Source organism: Saccopteryx leptura, chromosome 2, assembly GCF_036850995.1.
Source record: "Saccopteryx leptura isolate mSacLep1 chromosome 2, mSacLep1_pri_phased_curated, whole genome shotgun sequence".
NCBI classification, from domain to species: domain Eukaryota; kingdom Metazoa; phylum Chordata; class Mammalia; order Chiroptera; family Emballonuridae; genus Saccopteryx; species Saccopteryx leptura.
The window spans coordinates 271,829,427-271,851,000 of NC_089504.1; the positions used below are offsets into that span (position 1 = coordinate 271,829,427).

The following is a 21,574-nucleotide window of genomic DNA, read 5'->3' on the forward strand; positions in this document are numbered from 1 at the left end:
GTTATATGTAGGTCATATTGACAGAACTGGATGGGTGATTGGATGGGGACTAGAATACTGTCCGAACTTCTCGGCCAGGGATAATGGTGGAGTAGAATGAACAGGAGTCAGAGATTGGCACTGGTGGGGAGAGTGGGCAGGCTTACAGCTCAGTTAGGAAGCTGACTCTAAAGTACCTGTAGAACTTCTAAGTGTAGATGGCCAGCAGCTACTGGGATATATGAGTCTGCAGCTGAAGCTAAGGCCCAGGTCAGAGATTCGGACTGAAAGGGAGCAACACGTGGGTGGATAAATGCAGTCAAGAGTCAGCTGTGGGGTGTACTGGAAGAGCTGCTGTTCTCCGGGTGGCCTTTGGTCCTGAGGACATTTCTTTCCCTTCCCACCTCCCTTGTGCTTCTCTTACCTTTGGCCATTCCTTCTCCAAATGCTCTGCAGGCTCCTCTCACCCCCCCCCCCCAAATGTGGTGGTCTCGGGTGACTTCCTCACCTGAGTCCCCTCCTGTGCATCTGTCAAAGTTTTATCTCCAGCCCAGAATTCTTACATAAGATTAAGACCCAGGTGTCCAATCACTTTCTAAGAGTAAAGAGGTAGTTGGCAGTGTGAACTGATTGTTCACATAAAGGGTTGGTGGCTCTCTGTCCTGTTAACTGGCATGCAAGGCTGGCACTGTGAATTGATCTTGGCTGTGACTATATCTTGGCTGAAAACATCAAATTTGGAGATCAGGGGCGAGAGTTCAGATCTGTGAGTATGCATTAATATAGATATGTACCTACCTCCCACCCAGCTTTCTCAAGGTTAACGCCCCTTTTATGCTGAGTGTATCATCTTCTTTTCACCAGGAATCTATATCAAACCAAAATGGAAATAAAATTAAAACCTTATTCATATAGAATAATTTTATATTATAAATGAGGAAAATCATTTACATGGATTTGCTTCTTTAAAAGAAAAATGACAACTCTTATTTTGTAGGAAAGGAGTGCTATTGACATAAATTACCTCATTCTCTGTTTCAATGAGGAAGGGACTCTGAACTCACAAACAAACCATGCCATGACTTAAACTTTTTACACAGAGAAGTTGGTTAAAACACAAAAGCAGTATTTTGACAAATTCACTTTAAAATGTTTTCATATCATTTACTTAAAGCTAGTTACAACCTGGTCTTCCACTCCCAAGGAATACAGGAGTGGTCTTGAACTTGATTAGAAACATGGAAAACAAGCACACAGAACCACCATGTGGTGTAGAGAAAGGCTTCCTGAGCTTGTCTGAGGTCACATGTTGACCGTCAGCCGTCCTGGAGTTCACCAGCAGCTACAGTGTATGTATTCTTGAGTATATTTCTACTATGAACTTATTTCTTTGAATTTCACCCTTTGGGATGATTTCTGCGCTATATATCCTTAGCATCTTGAAAGAGCACAGAAGAGATTAAGAACGTTTCAGTTATCCCAGAAGCCACCGCTATAAATCATGCTTCTTCTATAAGGTTAACTGTTCAGAAGTTGTCAGGTGCATGGTCGTCACCTGAGTGAGCTGCACTAAGTAGCCCTCAGCCCACGGCACTTGTCCTTGCAAGGTCAAGGGAGCCAAGCCAAGTATAGTGCTCAGTTGTATAACAATGAATTAGGGCTCAGGTTAACTGGGCATTTTTTGTTAACTTGGGCTTATCAAGAGTCAGAAAGACTCATCTCGACTTGCTTATACACCTCAGATGTATACAGATAGATTCAAAAGATTACTCAGGACTTTGACAAGAAAAGTCACAAGTTTATGTAAGTGCCCATTATTTATTTATTTATTTTTGTGTCAGAGACAGAGAGAGGGATAGACAGGGACAGACAGACAGGAATGGAGAGAGATGAAAAGCATCAATTCCTCATTGCAGCACCTTAGTTGTTCATTGATTGCTTTCTCATATGTACCTTGACCAGGGGGCTACAGCAGACCAAGTGACCCCTTGCTCAAGCCAGCAACCTTGGGTCCAAGCTGGTGAGCTTTGCTCAAACCAGACGAGCCCACACTCAAGCTGGCGACCTAGGGGTTTCAAACCTGGGTCCTCTGCATCCCAGTCCGACACTTTATCCACTGTGCCACCGCCTGGTCAGGCATAAGTACCCATTTTTAATACCAATTTATGAATTCAAAATTTCTCTCAAAGAGAATAGAAGATACTGTTTTAAGCAATCAGTTTTGGATGGGAGTACTTCTGATCCCACAGGAAATTGTAATGGCGTCTTCCCTAGGTTTTAAATTCCTCTTATCCAATTATGGCACTTTCTCCATCATATACTAAATTCTGTCCCTCCTCACATTAATTTATTATTACCAAAATACCTTTAAATTATTTGTATACATATACATATATACATTAAGTTGAACCTTATTAAACTCTTAGTATTTGACTGTTTTTGATATATGAAAACAGTTTTTTAACATGGTTGAACCTAATGAGATCTGAATTGTTCCAACTGGACATACTGTCTTTGTACGTACACCACCCATCTTGTGATCTGGAACAACCTACCCCAAACGATGGTTTTTGCAGGCTTATGGTCAAGTCTAGAATCAGCAGACCAAAGACCAAAGCATTTTCTTCCTATCTTTTTTTTTCCTTTTTTAAAAATTTATTTTTTATAGCAAGAGAGAGAAAGGAAAGGAGAGAGATGAGAAGCACCAACTCACAGTTGTGGCACCTTAATTGTTCATTGATTGCTTCTCATATGTGCCTTGACCGGGGGACTCCAGCCGAGCCAGTGATCCCTTACTCAAGCCAGCGACCTTGGGCTTCAAGCCAGCAATCTTGGGCTTCAAGCCAGTGTCCTCTGGGCTCAAGTCAGTGACCATGGGATCATGTCAATGAGTCCATGTTCAAGCCAGTGAACTACGCATAAGCTGGTGAGCCTGTGCTCAAGCCAGTGACCTTGGGGTTTTGAACCTGGGTCCTCAGTGTCCCAGGCTGATGCTCTATGCACTGTGCCACCACCTGGTCAGGTACCAAAGCATGTTCAACTGGGAATTCTACATCTGTGTCCCAATAACATTTAACATAGAGTGCCTACTCTGAGACCCCATGCTAAGCACCAGTAAAAGAGATATGCCCCTGACATTGTAAGAAACTTACCATCTTTCAAGAGATAGAAAGATATAAATAACAAAAAGATATCCTAAGTGTTTTAAGTTTTCAATTGGGACAGAGTAAAATGTAAAAAGAAAACAGAAGTTAGGAAGTACTTTAAAACTGACTTCAAACTGGAGGGCAAAACGCCAAACACAAATGTGTACCAAGTTTAAATTCAGAAGGGTTCCTTCATGGTTCTGGACCCAAAAGGTCCTTTTATCACCCCAGCAAGAGGGACTAGAGATCCTCCAGGTCCGTTAAATCCACAGCCACTTTCAAGAACAGGGTGTCATCTTTAATGTAGGTGTTCTTGGCACTCTCCAAAGTGGAATGGGGCACAAAGCGAGGACAGCCCGAGGCGATGTTCATCTCCCCGTCGGGTCTTTTAAAGCTGCTGCTGTTGGGGTCAGCCTTGAAGGTCTCCACGATGTGGTTCTTCTTGCCACTCTGGTCCAAAAGCATCAGGGTCACCCTCTGCCTGAATGGCCACTGCAACAGCGAGTCAAACTCCCCTCGCATCACCACGAAGTACAGCGACAGGTGCGTCCCCTTCCCGGACCCGTCCCCATTCAGGTACGCCCTAGCGCAGAGCCGGTAGCCACAGCGGCTGGTGTAGAAGGGCTGGCTGAAGATGGAGACCGTGTGTCCGTCCAGAGCCTCCCTCTTCTTCATCTTGTAGTCAGTCACCTTCCAGATGAGCTTTCCGTTATAACAGGCCCCTTCTAGCAGTTTAAATCGCTCCTCATTTTTATTCAGCTGTGCTTTATGAATATTAATGTGGGCATCGTGTTTGTTTGTCTCCCCTTCCAAAACAACTGCAATGAGAAAAAAAAAAAACAAACCAGTTGCTGTAGGCCTGGGTTGTCTTTAGAATTTGCCCAAAGTGGAATTTTGTTATCTGAAAACAATCAATAAAATTCTGACATCCTAAAGATGAAGTGAAATCAATATCCACCAATGGACCATTTGTAGTAATAACATCAATTCAGTGGATCTCATGTCTGGCAAGAGTGGCACCAGGAAAACCCCAGTGCGTCCTCCTGAACTGACACCCACCCACGTGTAGAGAAGACACATTCAGCCAATGTGTGTTAGCATGGTGACACCACATTTTTCAAATTGGGATACTTTTAAATAGCCCGATCCTTTTCTGTGTTTCTGAACAGGCATGCCTTGTTTCACTGCACTTTGTTGTCTTTTGCAGGACATTGTGTTTCTCACCAATCGCAGGTTTGGGGCAACCCTGCCATGAGCAAGTCTACTGGCACCATTGACCTAGCAGCGTTTGTTCCCTTCCTGTCTTCCTGTCACAGTTGGGGAGTTCTCGCCGTATTTCAAACATTTTCATTATATTTGTTATGGCGATTTCTGATCAGTGATCTTTGATGTTACTAGGGCAAGACCCTTCACCAAGAAAAAGATTACAAATCATTGAAGGCTTGGGCGATGGTTAGCATTTCTTAGGGATAAAGTATTCTTTCATTAAGGCACATAAGCTTTTTCAGAAAATTCTACGGCACACTTAAATAGACCACACAGTATAGTGTAAATATAACTTTTATCCGCACTGGGAAACCAAAAAATTGGTGACTCACTTTCTTGCAATATTTGCTTTATTGTGGTGGTCTGCACCAAACCTATGACATCTCTGAGTTACGCCTCTACTGAAAACAATGTTCCCACCACATCTCTTTCTTAGCTTTCACATTAGTTTCCACTCTCAATTACAAACCATCGCTCCCTTGCTCTAGGAACTCCCTGGCCCTTCTCCACCTTTTGCCTCTTCTAGCCGCCACTCACGGCTCTTCATACTTTTTGCCTGAGTGTCTAGAATACCATGCTGTTCTGTTTCACAAATACCAGATTCGACCATTGTTTATTTTGGACAGCTGTGACTCTCCATTTGGCCAGGTGTTTGCTTGTTTCATGAACACATGCCGACAAACCAGTCACCAAAAGACAAGTGTAAAATATCAGACATACCTAATCTTTGGTCATTACTTTCTAGCAGGGTAATTTTCTGTTTCACTGTATCAATTGCATCCACCAAAGGTCTCAGATCAAATTTACTTTGTTGCTGGTTTGCCGTGTGTAATAACTGACGCACTTGAGCTTCTAGCCAGGCTGACTTGTCAATGTGACTGGCAAGAACCTTTCAGTACAAAATGGATATAAACATTTTAGTAATTCACTGAGATTACATTTTTCAACTCAAAACATTTCACATTTAATCAACTGATGAAATGAAAACTATACAGTCCAGAATAGAGAATTCAGAAAGGATTACAGAAAGATTAACCACCTTTGTCTTCCTCCTCCTCCTTCCTACCCGGGTTCTGTTCCAAATCTCTGAACTTCTCTTCACCTGATTTTTACTCCTCCCTCAATTTCTCTCTATTTAGTTCTCTAGCCTTTATTTATTTATTTGTTTGAGAGAGGGAGAGAGAGAAGCAGGCAGATGGACAGATAGACAGGCAGGAAGGCAGAGAGATGAGAAGCATCAACCAGTAGTTGTGGCCCCTTAGTTGTTCATTGATTGCTTCTCATATGTGCCTTGACCATGGGACTCTAACCAAGCCAATGACCCCTTGTTCAAGCCAGCGACCTTAGGCTTAAGCCAGCGACCTCTGGGCTCAAGCCCATACCATGAGATGATGTTGATGATACCACATTCAAGCCAGCGACCCCGCGCTCAAGCTGGTGGGCCTGTACTCAAGCCAGCTACCTTGAGATTTTGAAACCTGGGAACTCAGCATCCCAGGTCGATGCTCTATCCACTGCACCACCACTGGTCAGGCTCTACCCTACCTTCAGATCTCTGTTCTCATGTCTCTCCTCTCATCACTGCCTTTTCTTCTTAGAAGCTGCTATCCTGATTAACTTCTCTCTGATAGAAGGCAGAGAATGAGCTGGAAGTCAGTTCCCCAGCTCTTGCCGGAGCACTACAGGTGATACACAAGTGCCCTGAGATTAGGCCCAAACTTCTGATTGCTCTCTTTAGATGAAAGAGATTAAATAAAAATTACAACCATATTTCTTCTCCACCCTCACCCTCACTGCCTTAACTCTGACTGCTCATGTGTTAGAAAAGATCAGAATTGAGATAGTAACATATAATGCATTTCCTTTTCTCTAGACACACACACACACACACACACACACACACACACACACACACACACACACGCATGCACGCACACACAGAGTGTGCTGACAAAGTATCCAAACTATATGGCCTGCATCTTTTTGGATCCAAATTTCAAAAATACTGCTCATACCACATGTCTTGAAATCTTTTTTTACTATAAATTTGATAATCACAATCAAGACATTATCATTAGGAATTTGTTTATGGTTATTTCATACTCGTGATTTATAAATAATTTCTGCTATATTGGAGTGCTGTTTAAAGCATTTTTTCCCCAAGGGAATTAATAGTTTCACTTTGTTGATTACAGAGAGCAGAACTATAGATGTTCTCAATGAATCTAAACTCAAGTAACTAATATTGGCCCAACATCAATTAAAACCCTAACTGCCATAAATTATATAAAAGTATTGTATCGATGTTAAATTTACTGACATTGTTAAATGTACTGGGGTTATGTAAAAGGAGATCTTTATTTTCATGAAATACATACTATAGGACGGGGGGTACAATGCGATAATATACACAGCTTATTCTCAAATGGTTTATAAAGAACAAAGGGAGAGAGAGAGAATGAGTGAATGACTGAATGATGATGCAAACAGGACAAAAAATTGACAATGGCTGAGTCTGGGAGGAGAATACACAGGTGCTTTTTTTGCACTATCTTATTCTTTCAGCTTTTCTGTACATTTGAAGTTATTTCCATTTGAAAAGTTATAAGAGAAACCCTCATTGCCGCTTGAAGGCTAAATCTTGGCTATGAATAGAAGGGTCATTTCTCACCTGGATATTCGAGAGGAAGCTTCCATTTTTGCCAAATAGCTGTGCAAACTGCTTGAACTCCTTTTCAAATTTCTTTACAGTTTCTGCTAGCTGCTGGATTTTACTTTCTTTCCGTTCTAGGCTCTTATGTAAGTCAGAGATCTAATAACAGGAATGTGAATGAGGTCATTTAAATGCATGCATACAAATTAAAATAAATGTAGTTCTAGGAAAATAATGCACATAAAAAAGTGTTTCTAAGAAAACTGTAGTGTGTGTGTGTGTGTGTGTGTGTGTATTTTTCTAGGAAAGTATTTGCAGGTGCTTTGAAAAAAAAACCTGACCCACAAATTTCTCATCAGCCCTTTCTATAACTAACTTGTTATGATGGTTCATCTAATGATAGTGACATCGTTTGACTGAATTTGGTGAACTGGTTCTCTTCAATCACTCAGTATGCACTTATTAAACAACAACAGATCACCATACCACATTAGATGTTATGTGCATAGTACCAACAGTAATCGCTGAAATTTGCTGAATGTCGATCATACCATTATAATCATTAGCTCTTTTATCCTCAAAGAACCCTGTGAGCTCGGTGTAAATAGACCATAAGTCCCATTTTACAGATGATGGAACAGAGGCAGAGAGTTTAAATAATCTACCCAGCACAAAGGTAGCCAGTGGTAGGCAGAACATGCTACTCTCTCAGAATTTGTAATCTATTGTTCTATTCGAAAGAAAAACCAAAAACCTAGGAGTGACCCTAGACAACTCCCCTCATCCTCACATCCACTTGTTCAGCAATACCTGCTAACTTTAACTCCTAACACAGCAAAACAAACAAAACAACTCTCACATCCAATTCTCATTTCGTCTCATCTTGTTTTAGCGCTTGTTTCTGCCTCCATAACATCTCACCTGGATGGGCACAACAGCGGCTTAACTGGCCCTATGCTCTCCCTCACACATGTGCCAGAGGGGAGCTCTATGGGAGCTGGGACTGGCATGGCTCCCACAGGCCACTGTAATCCCAGCAACTGGCCTGGCACCTGGCAACAGCAGCTGCTTGATCAATATTTGTTGAATGAATGAGTGAATGAATGAACGCTCTTCTGGTCTTTAGTCTCGTTTTCTTCCAGTGCATACTCCCTATGGTGTCTACAATAATATGAAGAGACAGATCTGGTCTTGTCACACCCCCTTCTTCCACTTACCTATTTCTAGGGGCCTTTTACAGGCCAGTCAAGGCTCTACAGGGTCTGCTCCTGGCTGTCTTGCCAGCCTCATGCCCATTCATGTCCCATGTGTGCCCTGCCCAGCCCAACTATGCAACTTCTATTTCCTATCAAGCCTTGCCCTCTCAGAAAGTACTGCTTTCCAAGCCTCCATTCAAGAGTACGTCCTCTCAGAACTATTTCCTTACTTGGACCACCCACCCAGGCCACCTCTCAAGTTCCATGACACCCTGACCATACTCTATCTAGTGCAGTGGTTTTCAACCTTTTTACACTTGGGGACCAATGAAAATAGGAGAATTATTTCAGGGACCGCTAAGGCAGAAGTCACCCTGAGCATAAGCGAATTCAGTTAAGATCACTGGGTTTGTAATCTTCATACAACATCAGGGTGGTTAACTCTTTTGCAGACTGGCGCAACATTTCCGGTGGACTGGCAGTTGAAAAACACTGCTCTAGTGTATAACTTACCCCCATTGCTCTTACTGCTTTTTTCCCCATGGTTATTTAGATTTTATTTTCTACACTAAATTGCTGAGGCTATACCTCACTTATTTCTTCATTCCCTAAGCCTCACACAGTGCCTGGTACACAACAGGGATCTGATACATGTTCTATGAATGAATGCACAAATAGTTGCAACAACCACCTGATTTCTGACCCTGAATCTTCTATTAAGCTGACTTGCACCTATGCATTAGACATATCCCCCGAACAAAAGCAAACTCAGGAGTCTCTTTACCCTCACAAATAACCTGCTCCTGAACATTACCATGCTCTTGCCCTCTAAGCTTACAGCATCCCAGTCCAACCTCCGAATGTTTCCCAGCACCCTCTTTCCATCCCCACTGATGCAGCCTTGCTTGATTCTTCACCATCACCACCCCCTCCTCCAGCACCTTAACTCCACCTGATGTTGAAATGCTTACGTTTCAGGCACTGTGCTAAGAACTTCAATACACGATCTCATTTAACCCTCACTCCAATCTCCTTTTAAAAATGAGGAAATTGGGAGAGAGAGAGAGGTCAAGTAGCATCCCCAAATTCATCTGATAGTGTGGAGCCAGTCATGGAAACTGAGTCACTCTGTCACTGACCCCTCGCTCATCAATTCCTGGGCTCTACTGCTGCATTGCTAGTTTATTGCTACACCCTTCTGCCTGGTTCCTCTGTCCTCATTCTCTTCTCTCTTTCTACCCATCTTCCACGCTACTGCCATCTGTCCTGCTTTTTGAGACCAAACAATTAGCTGGCCAAGTATTCTTCCAATTTAAAAGCCCCCATTAGCTCCCTATTACTGCCAAACATTAGTTCAAACTTTTGGTCCTTAAATCCTTTCTGAAATAAGGCAGAATACCAATGAATAAAAAAATACTTGAATGCACAGTGTTCAAAAATATCTTGGCTTACATGAAAGGCCATTGCCATCTGGATCCAACAGATTAGTCTCTGGCCATACCCTGTGTCACACCTGGGTGTCCCACCACCCCAAAAACACATTTCCTTGAACCATCAACCTTTCTCCTGCCTCCCTGTCTTGGCACAAACTTTCCCCTTCTGGAATGTCCTCTGTCCAGAAGATTTAAACTGCCAGACCTTCTCTTCCTTCAAGACGTAGCTCAGATGTCCTTCCGTACCTACCCTGGAGTAAACTGATGCAGCCACTGAACCCAGACACGGGTACTCTCATAGCATGTCCTAGGAGTCACCGCAACTTACATGTTTACATTTTCGTGAGTTCTTCAAGGATAGAAGCGTGCCTTCCTCAACTCAGTGTTCCTAGCAACTAACATTGTACCTGACAACTAGAAGGTGTTTGTTAAATGAATGGATGGGTGAATGAAGCAGTGACATAGAACAAACCTGAGAGGAAATAGTTACTAGACAACATGGCTTCTACCAAGGTTACAGTTTAATCAGTCTTTCTAACTTTCTCTAGGATCTCACCCTAGAACTCACACACCTACTTGAACCTGGAGTCAGACATCATAAAATGATACGCAGGAGAAAATTCAGCTCCCTCTCTGCAGGTGGGTGATGTTTTTCTTCCCTACGTGGCCTTGAAAAGTCTGATCCTCTCAGATGTTCTACCAAAATAATTAACTTTGATAATAATTACTCAATAAACTCAGCATTTGCACACATATTTTCATTTGATAATTGCAACTCGGTGAAATAAACCTGTGTGCAGGCATTTATCAGGTTGCAAAGCTTCTCAAAAGAAGGCACTAGAACTTACTAGAAAATATATTAAACCCACCGCGCCTAGAATAGATTGTCGACCGTCATGTCATGGTAATATTGATTCAACTGCAAAACATCAGACACTTACTAGGTGCCAGGTATTATTAACCAAACGGTGTGTGGAGAGGCTGCCAGCAGGCAGTACGGTATCTCATGGAGAATCAGGGCACAGCGGTTAGAGATTGACTCCTGACACTCACAAGTTATAAACACATCAAAATTTGAGTTTTGTTACTTTGTCTGTTGAATGAGGATCTCAAAGACACCTGCCACTTCTAATATTCTACAATCCTATGACTCTGTCTAGCCACTTAGTCGAAAAACATCTACTTTCAGTCAACTTACATCCAAACGGAGAATATAAAAATACCAAGAATTGCAAATGCCAGCCATCCTGCTGCCTCACTTTATATTTGAACCCTTGACTGTTTATTTACCTGTTCTTCTAATTGGATGTTCTTCTCTAAAACGAGAAGCATGTGGTCCCGCAGGGCCGAGTGCTCATGCTGCTGCAGGTTCCCCCGTTTACCCTTCAGCACGGAGAGAAGAACAAGTCAGGTTGTCGAAAGTCTCCCAGAACAAGGATGGTGGTGGGATTCTCTCCTGAAGCAGAACTTTAGCAACTTTGCTTACTTGTCTCAGGGTGGGTTGTAGGAAAATGGCCCCTCCAAGTCTCCTTTCCAGCATTAGAATTCTATAGTACCCATGAGACAATTTCAAATTTAAAGAGACTGAGAACCAGGTCACTATCAAAGGTCTCAATGCTGATTTCTTTCCTTGCCCTGGGACAGGGTGGGCAAAAGTAGGTTTACAGGTGTTGGCATGGAAAATACAATAATTAATACATAATACAGAAATAAACTGTTTTGCGTACTCACAACTGCAAACCTACTTTTGCCCCACCCTGTATATGACTGTGGGAGAATGTAGCTATTCTCATCTTTCAGCTGTGACCATACAAACCCTATCTCCTGGGTGAGCTATCTCCAGATTGGTGCCAAGCCCAGGTTAGTTCTCCCTACTACCGAGCACATTTCCAGTCTTCTATGATCATCTTGCTATCACAGGTTGAAGGTGTGCATCCTAACTGTAATTCCAGCCCATGCAAATCTGTTGCCCTCACAATCATTGCAAAGTGCCAATATTACTAATAAAAGCAAATCTTAGGGGTTCTGGGTGATCCACAGACTGTAAGCAAACAGTTGTCATCAATTTCCCCTCTATTGAGGGTTGGCCCCTTCTTGTCCAGAGAACAACATCCATCCCCAGCTCTGGTACTGACGTAAGTTCTAGAATACAACCTAATTGGAGGTTTGGGTCTAACTTTAAGGAAGATTCCTTTCAGAACTGGAAAGCAATTATGTATTCCATGCCCAAGAAGGTAGACTCTACCCTTTTTATAGCAAAGACAAGTATGTATATGTGTATGTATATATATATATGTACACACACACAGATATAAATATGTAAATATATGTTTTATTTCTCCTGTTGGTTCTGCTTCTCTGGAGTACCCGGACAAATACAATTGTCAGTTCTAAAGTTCTCATAAGCGAACGTCCTTTTGCATCCCAGCTGGAATCACAGAGTGCGAGGAACTCACCCAGTGAACTACGCAGTGGACTGCAAAGGCAGAAACAAAAAGGCACTCCGTACCTTTACAGGACAGCCATACTGCTTAAAACGACAGTCTTGTTCCGCTTCAGGACACACAACAAGGTGCTCATCCATCTAGGAAATGGACAGGGTCAGGCTACAGAAATTCATCAGTGATTCCCCTACTTCCTGGTGTAACCCCAGCAGGGAGCCCGGGGTGGCTTGAGGACAGAGCGGGAGGAGAGGGAAAAGGCCGAGCTGAGGCGGTGGAGGGAACGTTGTGGGGAAGCTGGGACCCCGAGACAGGAAGGGGAGGCAGAGATGTGGCTAGCACGCATGTCATTTAAACCGTGGGCCTTTGCCCAGGCAATTGTATCAGACACACTATCATGATTACTAAAACTTTATCTTACATAAAATGTCCTGAGAGAATTATTTACAGTTACCTCAGTTCTGGGAATAATCTGCAGACACTTGTTGGGACAAGATACTGGGTACTCAGGACACAGGTTTTCCTCGTGATTCTGAAACAGAGGAAGTGTGAGGAAGCAAAGCCACCCTTGCTTCCAAGGGCTCCCTTCTGTGCACCCAGTGTTTACACATGGGTCTCTCTGGGAATCTATTTACGTGGCTTGCCATCTGCAGGAAGGGACCACCTGGTTCCAGAAAGGAGTACATATAGATGGCTGCCTTCTCAGAATAAATGAACTCAATTCCACTCAGTTTTCCAATTATTTGACTAGAAGGTCAGAGGGCAGACTGGGAGTCATCGGTATGGCTCCTTTGGCAAAGGGGGTCATCGGTACGGCTCCTTTGGCACAGGGGAAAGGTCCCCACGCTCTGGTCCCACGCCTACACCCTCCCTCTCCAGGTAGACCATGGCATCCAGAGGACAGACAGGATCGTCACCTCCTGTGATCCAGGACTAGCATCATTCCTGGCACACTCACCCTCAGCAGGTGCTCAAACATTATTTTTGCCAATAATAAATGTCTAGAGTCTTACCAACAAGAATGTTTGTTTTTTATATAGAACTTCTCTCACATAAAGTTATTCTTTAGATCTGTTTCTGTACAAAAAGAAATCCTGAAAGGTGCTTTTGGTAGCCCATCTGATTCACTGTGATCCCTCACGCAGAATTTAACCCCATAATGGTGACAATTTTTTACTTATTTTTTTACCTGTAGATGGATGACTACCACATCCTTTTTGCAATAAAGGCATTTTTCCTCTCGAAACTGGCAGTCTGCGCTCAGGTGCTCCTTCAGATCCTTCCGAAGGACCGGCTGCTGACAGTTGTCATTAGAACACTGCACAACTTGAAATAAGCATTGTTGAAGGTGGTCCTGCAATAGAGCACAGGGCAGCGGGAAGGGAGGAGGCGGGACCGGAGGCAGCAGGAAGGCCTCCTGCGATCGCTAGGGGGCGCTGCGAGGCAGGGAGGGGCGCCGCCGCCCACAGGCTCTGAGTGGAGGCCACCCTGCCTCTGCCCAAGGGGAGGACTGCTGGGCCCAGGCTGTGAAAGCCAGCCTTAATGGGTGGGACTAAGGAAGACGGGGGAAGATGGGTGAAGAAGTAGATGTAACATTTTAGATGATCTCAGAGTCTCAGGCTAATTTTTGAATATTTCCCTTAGGCTTGCCAATGAATTGATCAGATCTTCAAAGATATTTTTAATTTCTTTTGTGCACTCTTCATCCCTACCCCCAGCACCAAGTACTGCCATGGAGATGGTAAAAGGCAGGAGAGAGAGGAAAGAAAACAAAGGGAAGGGATTAAAGGAAGAAAAGGGAGGAGAGGGAACGGGTCCAGAAGGGGTCCAATGAAGGAAGCAGAGGAAATAGGATCACACGTCCCAGAGAAGCCGGGGATGTCTGGTCTCCGAGGGTCAGGGAATGTTTTTAACTAGAATATAAGAGAACCATGACATAATTTGTGTTCATTCCAGTTGTCGTCAACAATAGAGGTTTAGAAAAACAGGCATATTTTAATGAAACCTTTGAATGGCTGTCAGTTACTGTGATTTTCACAAGTTATCAAAATCATAATGAGCTTGTCTCCCTGAAAAATCCTTTAAAACAGGGTTGGCAACGGACTGCCTTTGGGCCAACTTGGCCCGTTGTTTGCTTTTGTAAATAAAGTTTTATTGGAGAATAGCCACCTACTTATTTGTGCACATAGGGGCTCCTTTCCCTCTAACATGGGAAAACTAAGCTGTTGTGACAGAAACTCTAGGGCCTGCAAAGCGTAAAATGTTTACCATCTGGCTCTTGACAGAAAGTTTGCTGACCCCTTCTCTGAAGGAAGAAAGAGCAAAGAGTTTTTCTATGGGAACTGAATAGTAGAGCTATTTTCCTTTGCATTGGCTAGGAAGACACACATGGTGTTGACAATTGCAACCCACATCTTATCCAAAGTTCATTGATGCTACTACCTTCAGCTCACGGAGACTCTGCTACCTGTGAGAGCTACACCTTACCATGCTGGGAGGGGAGGACAGGGGATGAGGGGAAATACAAAAGAAAGAGGTGAAAAGAAACCAGCCACTCTTCTCTGAAAGCTGATGATCCAGTCACTAAAGCTGATAAATGGTCAATCTGAACCTCATCTCCTTTTCAGACTTAGTGACAACACAACAAAGTTGGAAACCAGGCCATGCTCTGGGAATCAACTATCAGAACAAGTGGCTAGGGACTGTGTAGGGAAACACAAAAAAGAACTTCCTTGTTTCACTAGGAAATCATTTACACATTTATAAGCTCAGCGCCTGAGGGGTTGGGAGGCAGGATAGAGAAAATACTGGAGCACCTGAAATTTGTTCCAAATGTGTGGGTGGGAGTGGAAAAATCTCAGCAGCCTCCAAGCAATTCCCTGGAAGCTTGAGATGCCTGAGTCCCGTTCGTTCCTAAGTGTGATCAAACCTGATGTGGGCCTGCCATGGCGGAGCCACACTTCCCGCCTCGAACTTGATAAGCTGCCCTGGCTGGGTTGAAAAGCCAAGCAGGACAGTTTCATCTGAGAGGAAGTTGATTCCCATTCACTTCCCCTACACCTAGTTTGTTTGCATCTCATCACAGTGCTTCCCCTTTCATCTCCATCCTAACTCTGTTCTGATCTGTTATCTGCCTTAGATCATAATAAACTCTAAGAGGCTGGGGCCCCCAGCTGCTGGGAAACAGCCACCCCAGCATCTGCAGATGCTTTCAGGCAGTCATGCCCTGGCCCCTCCCTACGGACCCCAAATCCTTCACACTTTCCCCCAGATACAAGTCCTTCCTTAAGCATTCCTTTCGCCCAGCATATCTCATATCTTCACTTTTGGACCAATGCCCCTAACTCACAATTCAAGGTCTAGCAGAGTCCCCCATGCCTTCCGGACAGAACAAACTTCCCCCACACCTTGGCCCTTGGCATGCTGTGCTGTAGTATTTCTAGATAGGAATCACAAAACGGTATTCAATGCACATCACTGGAAACTGGCAAAGGCAAACATTGTTCATGAGTAATACCAACCTGGTATCGTCCCAGAATAATCTTGGCATTACATCCAGGAGCATTTTTGCAATATACATATAAATTGAGGACTTCCCTTTTGCAGCAATTGTCTTTAAAAACCTAAAAGACAAACATACCAAAGTTTTGGAGCAATATCAATGAAGCTATTATTAATTTGGTCCTCACGTACATCTCAGAAGTTGGGTGGAAACTTCCAGACTGTGGTTGGAATGGAAATACCAGATTCACCACCATAAAAGAAAAAGCTGTCTCAGATGCATACTTCTAGCAGGTCACTAAACACACAAGTCAGGTAATTCGATGTCCGGTGCAGTAGGCGGCAGCTAGGAGGATCTCATGGTGAACTTGACCCCACATGCTCAAAGGTCAGGAGGTGGGGCTTTGACTGAGGGTGATGCTTTCAGTTTTCTGTCCCAGCAGAAAGGTTTCTATTAGTCACCAACCAGAGTCACTGAAGCTGTGCTGACTTGGTATTTCAGCACAAATCAGGGGGTGGCAAACTTTTGCCATAAAGGGTCAGATAGGAGGCCCTGACTGCATGGCTCAGTGGATAGAGCATCATCCCAGTGTGCCAAGGTTGTGGGTTCGATACCCAGTCAGGGCACATGTGAGAAGCAACTAATGACTGTACAATGAAATGGAACAACTAAGTGGAACAATGTGTTGATGCGTCCCTCTTTCTCTTTCCACTACCTTCTTCTTTATCTCTCTCTCAAATGACTGGAAAAAAAAGTGTTGGATAGTAGATATTTTCAGTTTTGTGGGCCACACTGCAATGATCTCTGTTGCAACTATTCAACTCTGCCGTGCACAATACTTAAATGAATGGACATGGCTGTGTTTCAGTAAGATGTTATTCATGAACACTGGAATGTAATTTTCACATGTCCCAAACCATTATTCTTATTTTTATTTAATTTTTTTATTTTGAAATAGTTTAAGATTCATAAGAAGTTGCAAAAATAGTACAGAGATCTGTGTGCCCTTCTTTTGATTTTTTTTCCCAATGATTTAAAAATATAAAAGCCAGTCTTAGCTCACAGGCCATACAAAACAGGTGGCAGGTTGGATCTGTCCCAACAACTCACACTGTGCAGTATGCCCAGTCCTGGCCTAGTGGGTGAGGCAGACACAACACCACTCCGCCCTCTGCTAGGCTTCCAGAATGCATCCGAAAGCACAGAGAAGGAGTGCGCGTATCAGACAGGTGTTCAGGGAGCTTCCCGGTGGAGGTGATGCTACAATGTTCTGTATCGGAATTTTAAAGGAAGAAAACTGACCTTAAAAGAATATTTTAATGGAGAAAATCTTCATGACCATGGCTTAGGTAAGTGTTTCTGAGACACAACGCTAAAAGCACAAGTGACCAAAACAAACAAAATATAAAGAAGACTATGTCAAAATGAAAAATGTGCTCCAAAGGAAGCCATCAAGAAAGTGAAAAGACAACCCACAAAATGAGAGAAAAATATTTGCAAATCATATATATGATAAGAGACTTGTATCCAGAATATATAAAGAACTCTTAGAACTCAACAATAAAGGACTATTAAGTGAGACACTTGAATCCATGTTAGTACAATAAATTAAATAAATAATAAAAAAATAAACAATAAAAGACAAATAATCCACAGGAAAAAATGGACAAGGGAATTGAATAGACATTTTTACAAAGAACACATACAAATGGCCAAGCACATGAACAGACACTCAACATTGTTAATCATTAGGGAAACATAAATCAAAACCGTAAGATACCTCTTCATACCCATGAGGAAGGCTATGATAAAAAAGATGAACGATAACAAATTCTGGCAAGGATCAGGACAAATTCGATTGCTGGAGGGGATATAAAAGGGTGTGTGACTCCTCTGGGCAATAGGCAGACAGTTCTACAGAATGTTAAACATAGAGTTACCATATGGCCCAGCAATCCCACTCCTAGGAATGTACACAAGAAACATGTACTTTTTAAAAGTAAATTTTATGACATATGAATTATATCTCAGTAGGGCTATTAGATGTAACAATATCAAAAGCAGTTTTAGAGATTAACCAGAGGAGAAAGTGAATTCCAGGAAACAGGATGTTTCATTTCTCCAAGTGACTCAATGCAGCTGGAGCCAGTATAGGAAGCAGGTGAGGAAGACGCAGGAGAAGAAATATGGGGAGTCAATCATGTCCCAAACAAGCCCCTGTCAGACAATGGTAGGAGTGGGGTCTGACCTGACCCCTCAGCAGAGGAATGGGCTCAGAAAAAGGTCCCCCCACCCCGCCACTCTCCTGCTCCAACCTCGTTGTCCAATCAGGACACTGGCTTCTCCATCACCTAGAGAGCTGCTAAACCAAAGCAGTGATTTTCTCACCTCCTGAGATTTGATAACCTCCTTATCTACAGGGCAGAGTGGCACTGCATTTAATTCTCTGGAAAGAAAAATAAAAATAGAGCCAGAATTAAGAGTTGACCTCAACTCTTCCAAGAGCAGCCCCAGCACTCCAGCCATGCTCGACCCCCCCGAAGTTCCCCTGAGCAGGCCAGGCCCTGTCTTTACTCATGCTATTCCCCTCTCCCAGAAAGCCCCTCGGCACCTCAGTTCCAGCATCTCTCCAGTCTGCCTGACAAACTCCCATCCATCCCCCAGACACGAGTCAAATAGTCCCGACAGAGCGAAATGCCCTCTGCCGGTGGTTCCCTCGGCAGTCCTTTGCTTATCACACTGTACCGCAACCTGTCTGCTTCACTAGGCTGGAACATTCTAGAAGGCAGAGACTGGGTCCTGTTCCGCACTGGACCTCTAGCTCTTCAACTCTGGACACTAGAGCTTAGTGTAGCAAAGTGCCTGAATGAACGAACCCATGACCCATGAATGAATGAGACTGTGCTATGATAACCCCCTCTCTAAGCTCGGCAGGGGCAGGGTTCCACGTCCTGACTGCCGCTCTGTTAGCCCCCAGTGCCTGCTTCTGTGTTTCCCTTGGTCTCCTCCCACAACATGGTATGACCAGGTTCGACAGCCACCCAGGGGAAAACAGCACCCAGGACAGCGAGGTCCTTTTGGATGTGACATCACTTCTACCTCAAAGCCAGAAAAGGTCAGGGTGGCCAGAGCCAAGGCCCTGGGGTGACATGGGTGCCCCAACACAGACTGTGCCTCTAGGTTTGCCCTCACATGCAAAACAAAAGGTGAAAATCGGAGAGTGGCAAAAAATGAAGATTGATCCTCTCAGGGTCTCACAGAAGGGCCTGGGAGAGCCCCCTCTCATATTCGTGCTTCTGTGGCCAATCACAGCAATTCCAAAATCACGATTACAGTTCAGTGGCCGCAGCTGATGGGTTAGATCCCACGATTGCGCCCCTGCCCCCACCTGGTGCTTGTCTACTGTGTCCAGAAGCAACCTGCCCACTCACCGCAGGGACAGGATGCAATGCTGGCAGAAACGGTGCCCGCAACCTGTCTGGTGAGGGTTGTGAAGCACTGAGTGACAGAAGGCACATCTGTATCGCTCTTCTAATTGCTCCACAAACTGGTACTCCGTGTTGGGCTCAAAGTCCAAGGAAATGGAGTTGCCGGAGTTCTGGCGGATAAAACCGCAGGGGATGCCTCCTTGCTCCTCAGGGTAAGCCATTCTGGGGGGTCAGGAGAACAGAAGGAAAGTTAAGTGTGCACATAGCCCAACAACTACAGGCATCGGTACTTTAACTATTGAACGTCACCCACACGGTCACTGTTATGACCTTGTAACAACAGTGACAACCTCCTGCCCCCGCAGATGGGAGATATCTGGGTGCTCAGGCCGGAGGCTAGACCAGATGTAGTCTAGCACAATTCTAAGAGACGTCAGCCCTTTGTCTATCAACCTTTCTAAAGGGTACTCAATTATTCTGCAAGTTGGGCCACATGCTTGGACAAAATCTAGCCAGATGCTAACTACATTTTAAGCAAAACTCCTGTTATGAATTTTCTTTCACTCAGTGGAGAGAACTGAAACAGATGTTTTGTTAACATTTTTCAAAAGCAAGAACCATGCACACCAGTGTATTTCTTGCTGTATACAGTAAGTCCTTACTTAACATCATTGAAAGGTCCTTAGAACCCGCCACAAAACAATGCATGACAAAACTAGTTTTACCTTAGACCAATTGATATAAGCAAGAGTTAAGTTCTTCCAGCATCTCATCAGCATTATAACAAAATAACCTTGAACAAAAGTTGTTTGAAAACCTGCTATACTAGATAAAGCACCACCACCCACCCACATCATTTCTCACCTGAACTCAATAAGAACCCACTAATTGCTTTCCCTCCACACCCTTCTCCATACAATAGTCAGGGTAATATTTTAAAAATGCAAGTGTGATTGATTATTATATCCGCTCATTGTTCAAGGGTTTTCCAGGGCTCCTAGGGAAAAGCCATAATAGTGAGCAGGCTACAAGAGTGCACCCTCCCTGCCCAATGGCTTCCTGAACTTCCTCGCTTGCTTTCTGCATTCCAGCCAGAGGCTGGCTTTCTTTTAGTTCTTCCAATATACCATTCTGTCTCCTGCCACAGGGCCTTTGCACAAGCTGTTGCTTTTGCCTAGAGTACTCCCCCTATCCCTTTACAGTCCCCTTCACTTAGTTAACTCACATTCATGCTTCAACTTTCATTTCAAGCTTCATGGTCTCAAGCAAGCTTCCCCACCCCGCCCTACTCCCCTCCCCCCCCCCCCCCCCAGCCCCTCAGCCCCAGTCTAACAGTAGGAGGCTTGTTCACCAGTCTGGAGAACATGCATGGCCTCAGGGGAAGGGAGGTTTCACTGCATAATCCTTTTGATTCTTTAAAACATGAATGCATTACCTATTCAAAATTAATAAACATATAAAAACAAAAAATAAGCATCTACTGTTATACCTGTCATCAAAGCAGGTTCTTTTCCTTTATAGCAAGACTTGATTTGAAATTAGACATTTTGTGCATGTGATTATTTGATTTATATCTTGTGTTCCTCAATGAGACACAGAGAGCATCTGGTCATGATCCTGTTGCGTCTCCACTCAGCCCTGAGCCAGGCATGGAAAACAACTCAGCTATTTGTTGAACTGATGTTATTAAATGGCCTATTTCAAAAACCCTCAACAAAGCAGCTGTAATCACTGTTGACCTTTACATAGTGATTCTTAACCATTTTTTGAGAAAGAACTTCCTCCTGCCTTCAAAGTTTGATGAGAACTCTAGACCTTCTCCTTGTACACTTGCCAACAGCTGGACCTTTAGGGACCCTCTGAACCCACCGGTGTTCCCCAGGTTAACAACAGCCTTGCCTCCCCAGCAGGAAATGTTACTTCTGGCACAGCGCCAGGAGCAGTGCCTGGGGACGTGTCTGGCAAATGACTAACAGATGGGAAGCCATCTGGGGTGGTCCCTGGGGTCTTATACTTCCACATGGCCAGGGTACAGGAAGGCCTGGCCTCAGGATTGCTTGCTTTGGCTTGCCTGGGATCCCTCCTGATTCTCTTGGAGCTGATGAGGTCAACTGGGCAGGGGAAGAACTGCACAGCCTGATCACGTAGGGGCCCCATTCAACCCTCATCTCTGCTCAGGTCAGCATCTGGCCTCTCACTGCTGGAGGGGGTCTGAGTCTGGGGGCGTGGCCTGGGTGAAGGGAACAGAGGAAGCAACGGGCCTCCTTCAGCAAGCAAAGCTTTCTCTCTCTGGAGGAGTCCAGCAGACCAGAGAATATATATATATATGTTTTTGTCCTGAGGTTTGAGACTAAAGCCTCACCTTTTCTTCTCTGCATGTGTTTCCTGCAGAACTTCAAGGGTGGTAGGTGATCTGTAACAGATGTGGTTGTTCCCCTTTCTAACATGGTTTACTCTTGAGATTTAACAGGTTTTAATTACAAAGAGCAAATAAGTGTGGCACTTGAGTTACATGCACAACCCTAATAAC

The 21,574-nt window shown here is 44.0% G+C and overlaps 1 protein-coding gene across 3 annotated transcripts in view; it reads right to left on the reverse strand.

The window, feature by feature from the left end:
- Nucleotides 1-919: 919 nt before the first annotated feature.
- TRAF5 (TNF receptor associated factor 5) overlaps nucleotides 920-21,574 on the reverse strand; it is a 46,052-nt gene continuing 25,397 nt past the window's right edge. For 2 of the 3 annotated variants that reach the window (XM_066361813.1, XM_066361814.1), the window contains exons 2-11: nucleotides 19,048-19,266; nucleotides 18,005-18,062; nucleotides 15,636-15,737; nucleotides 13,304-13,468; nucleotides 12,569-12,646; nucleotides 12,183-12,257; nucleotides 10,964-11,056; nucleotides 7,063-7,203; nucleotides 5,112-5,280; nucleotides 920-3,943 (exon numbers count right to left, since the gene is read on the reverse strand). In XM_066361813.1, the coding sequence (XP_066217910.1) occupies nucleotides 3,366-3,943; nucleotides 5,112-5,280; nucleotides 7,063-7,203; nucleotides 10,964-11,056; nucleotides 12,183-12,257; nucleotides 12,569-12,646; nucleotides 13,304-13,468; nucleotides 15,636-15,737; nucleotides 18,005-18,062; nucleotides 19,048-19,265 (1,677 nt within the window). In that variant the 5' untranslated portion in view covers nucleotide 19,266 and the 3' untranslated portion in view covers nucleotides 920-3,365. Of the gene's footprint in view, nucleotides 3,944-5,111; nucleotides 5,281-7,062; nucleotides 7,204-10,963; nucleotides 11,057-12,182; nucleotides 12,258-12,568; nucleotides 12,647-13,303; nucleotides 13,469-15,635; nucleotides 15,738-18,004; nucleotides 18,063-19,047; nucleotides 19,267-21,574 lie in introns of those variants that run through there. The other variant, XM_066361815.1, reaches the window with a different exon arrangement.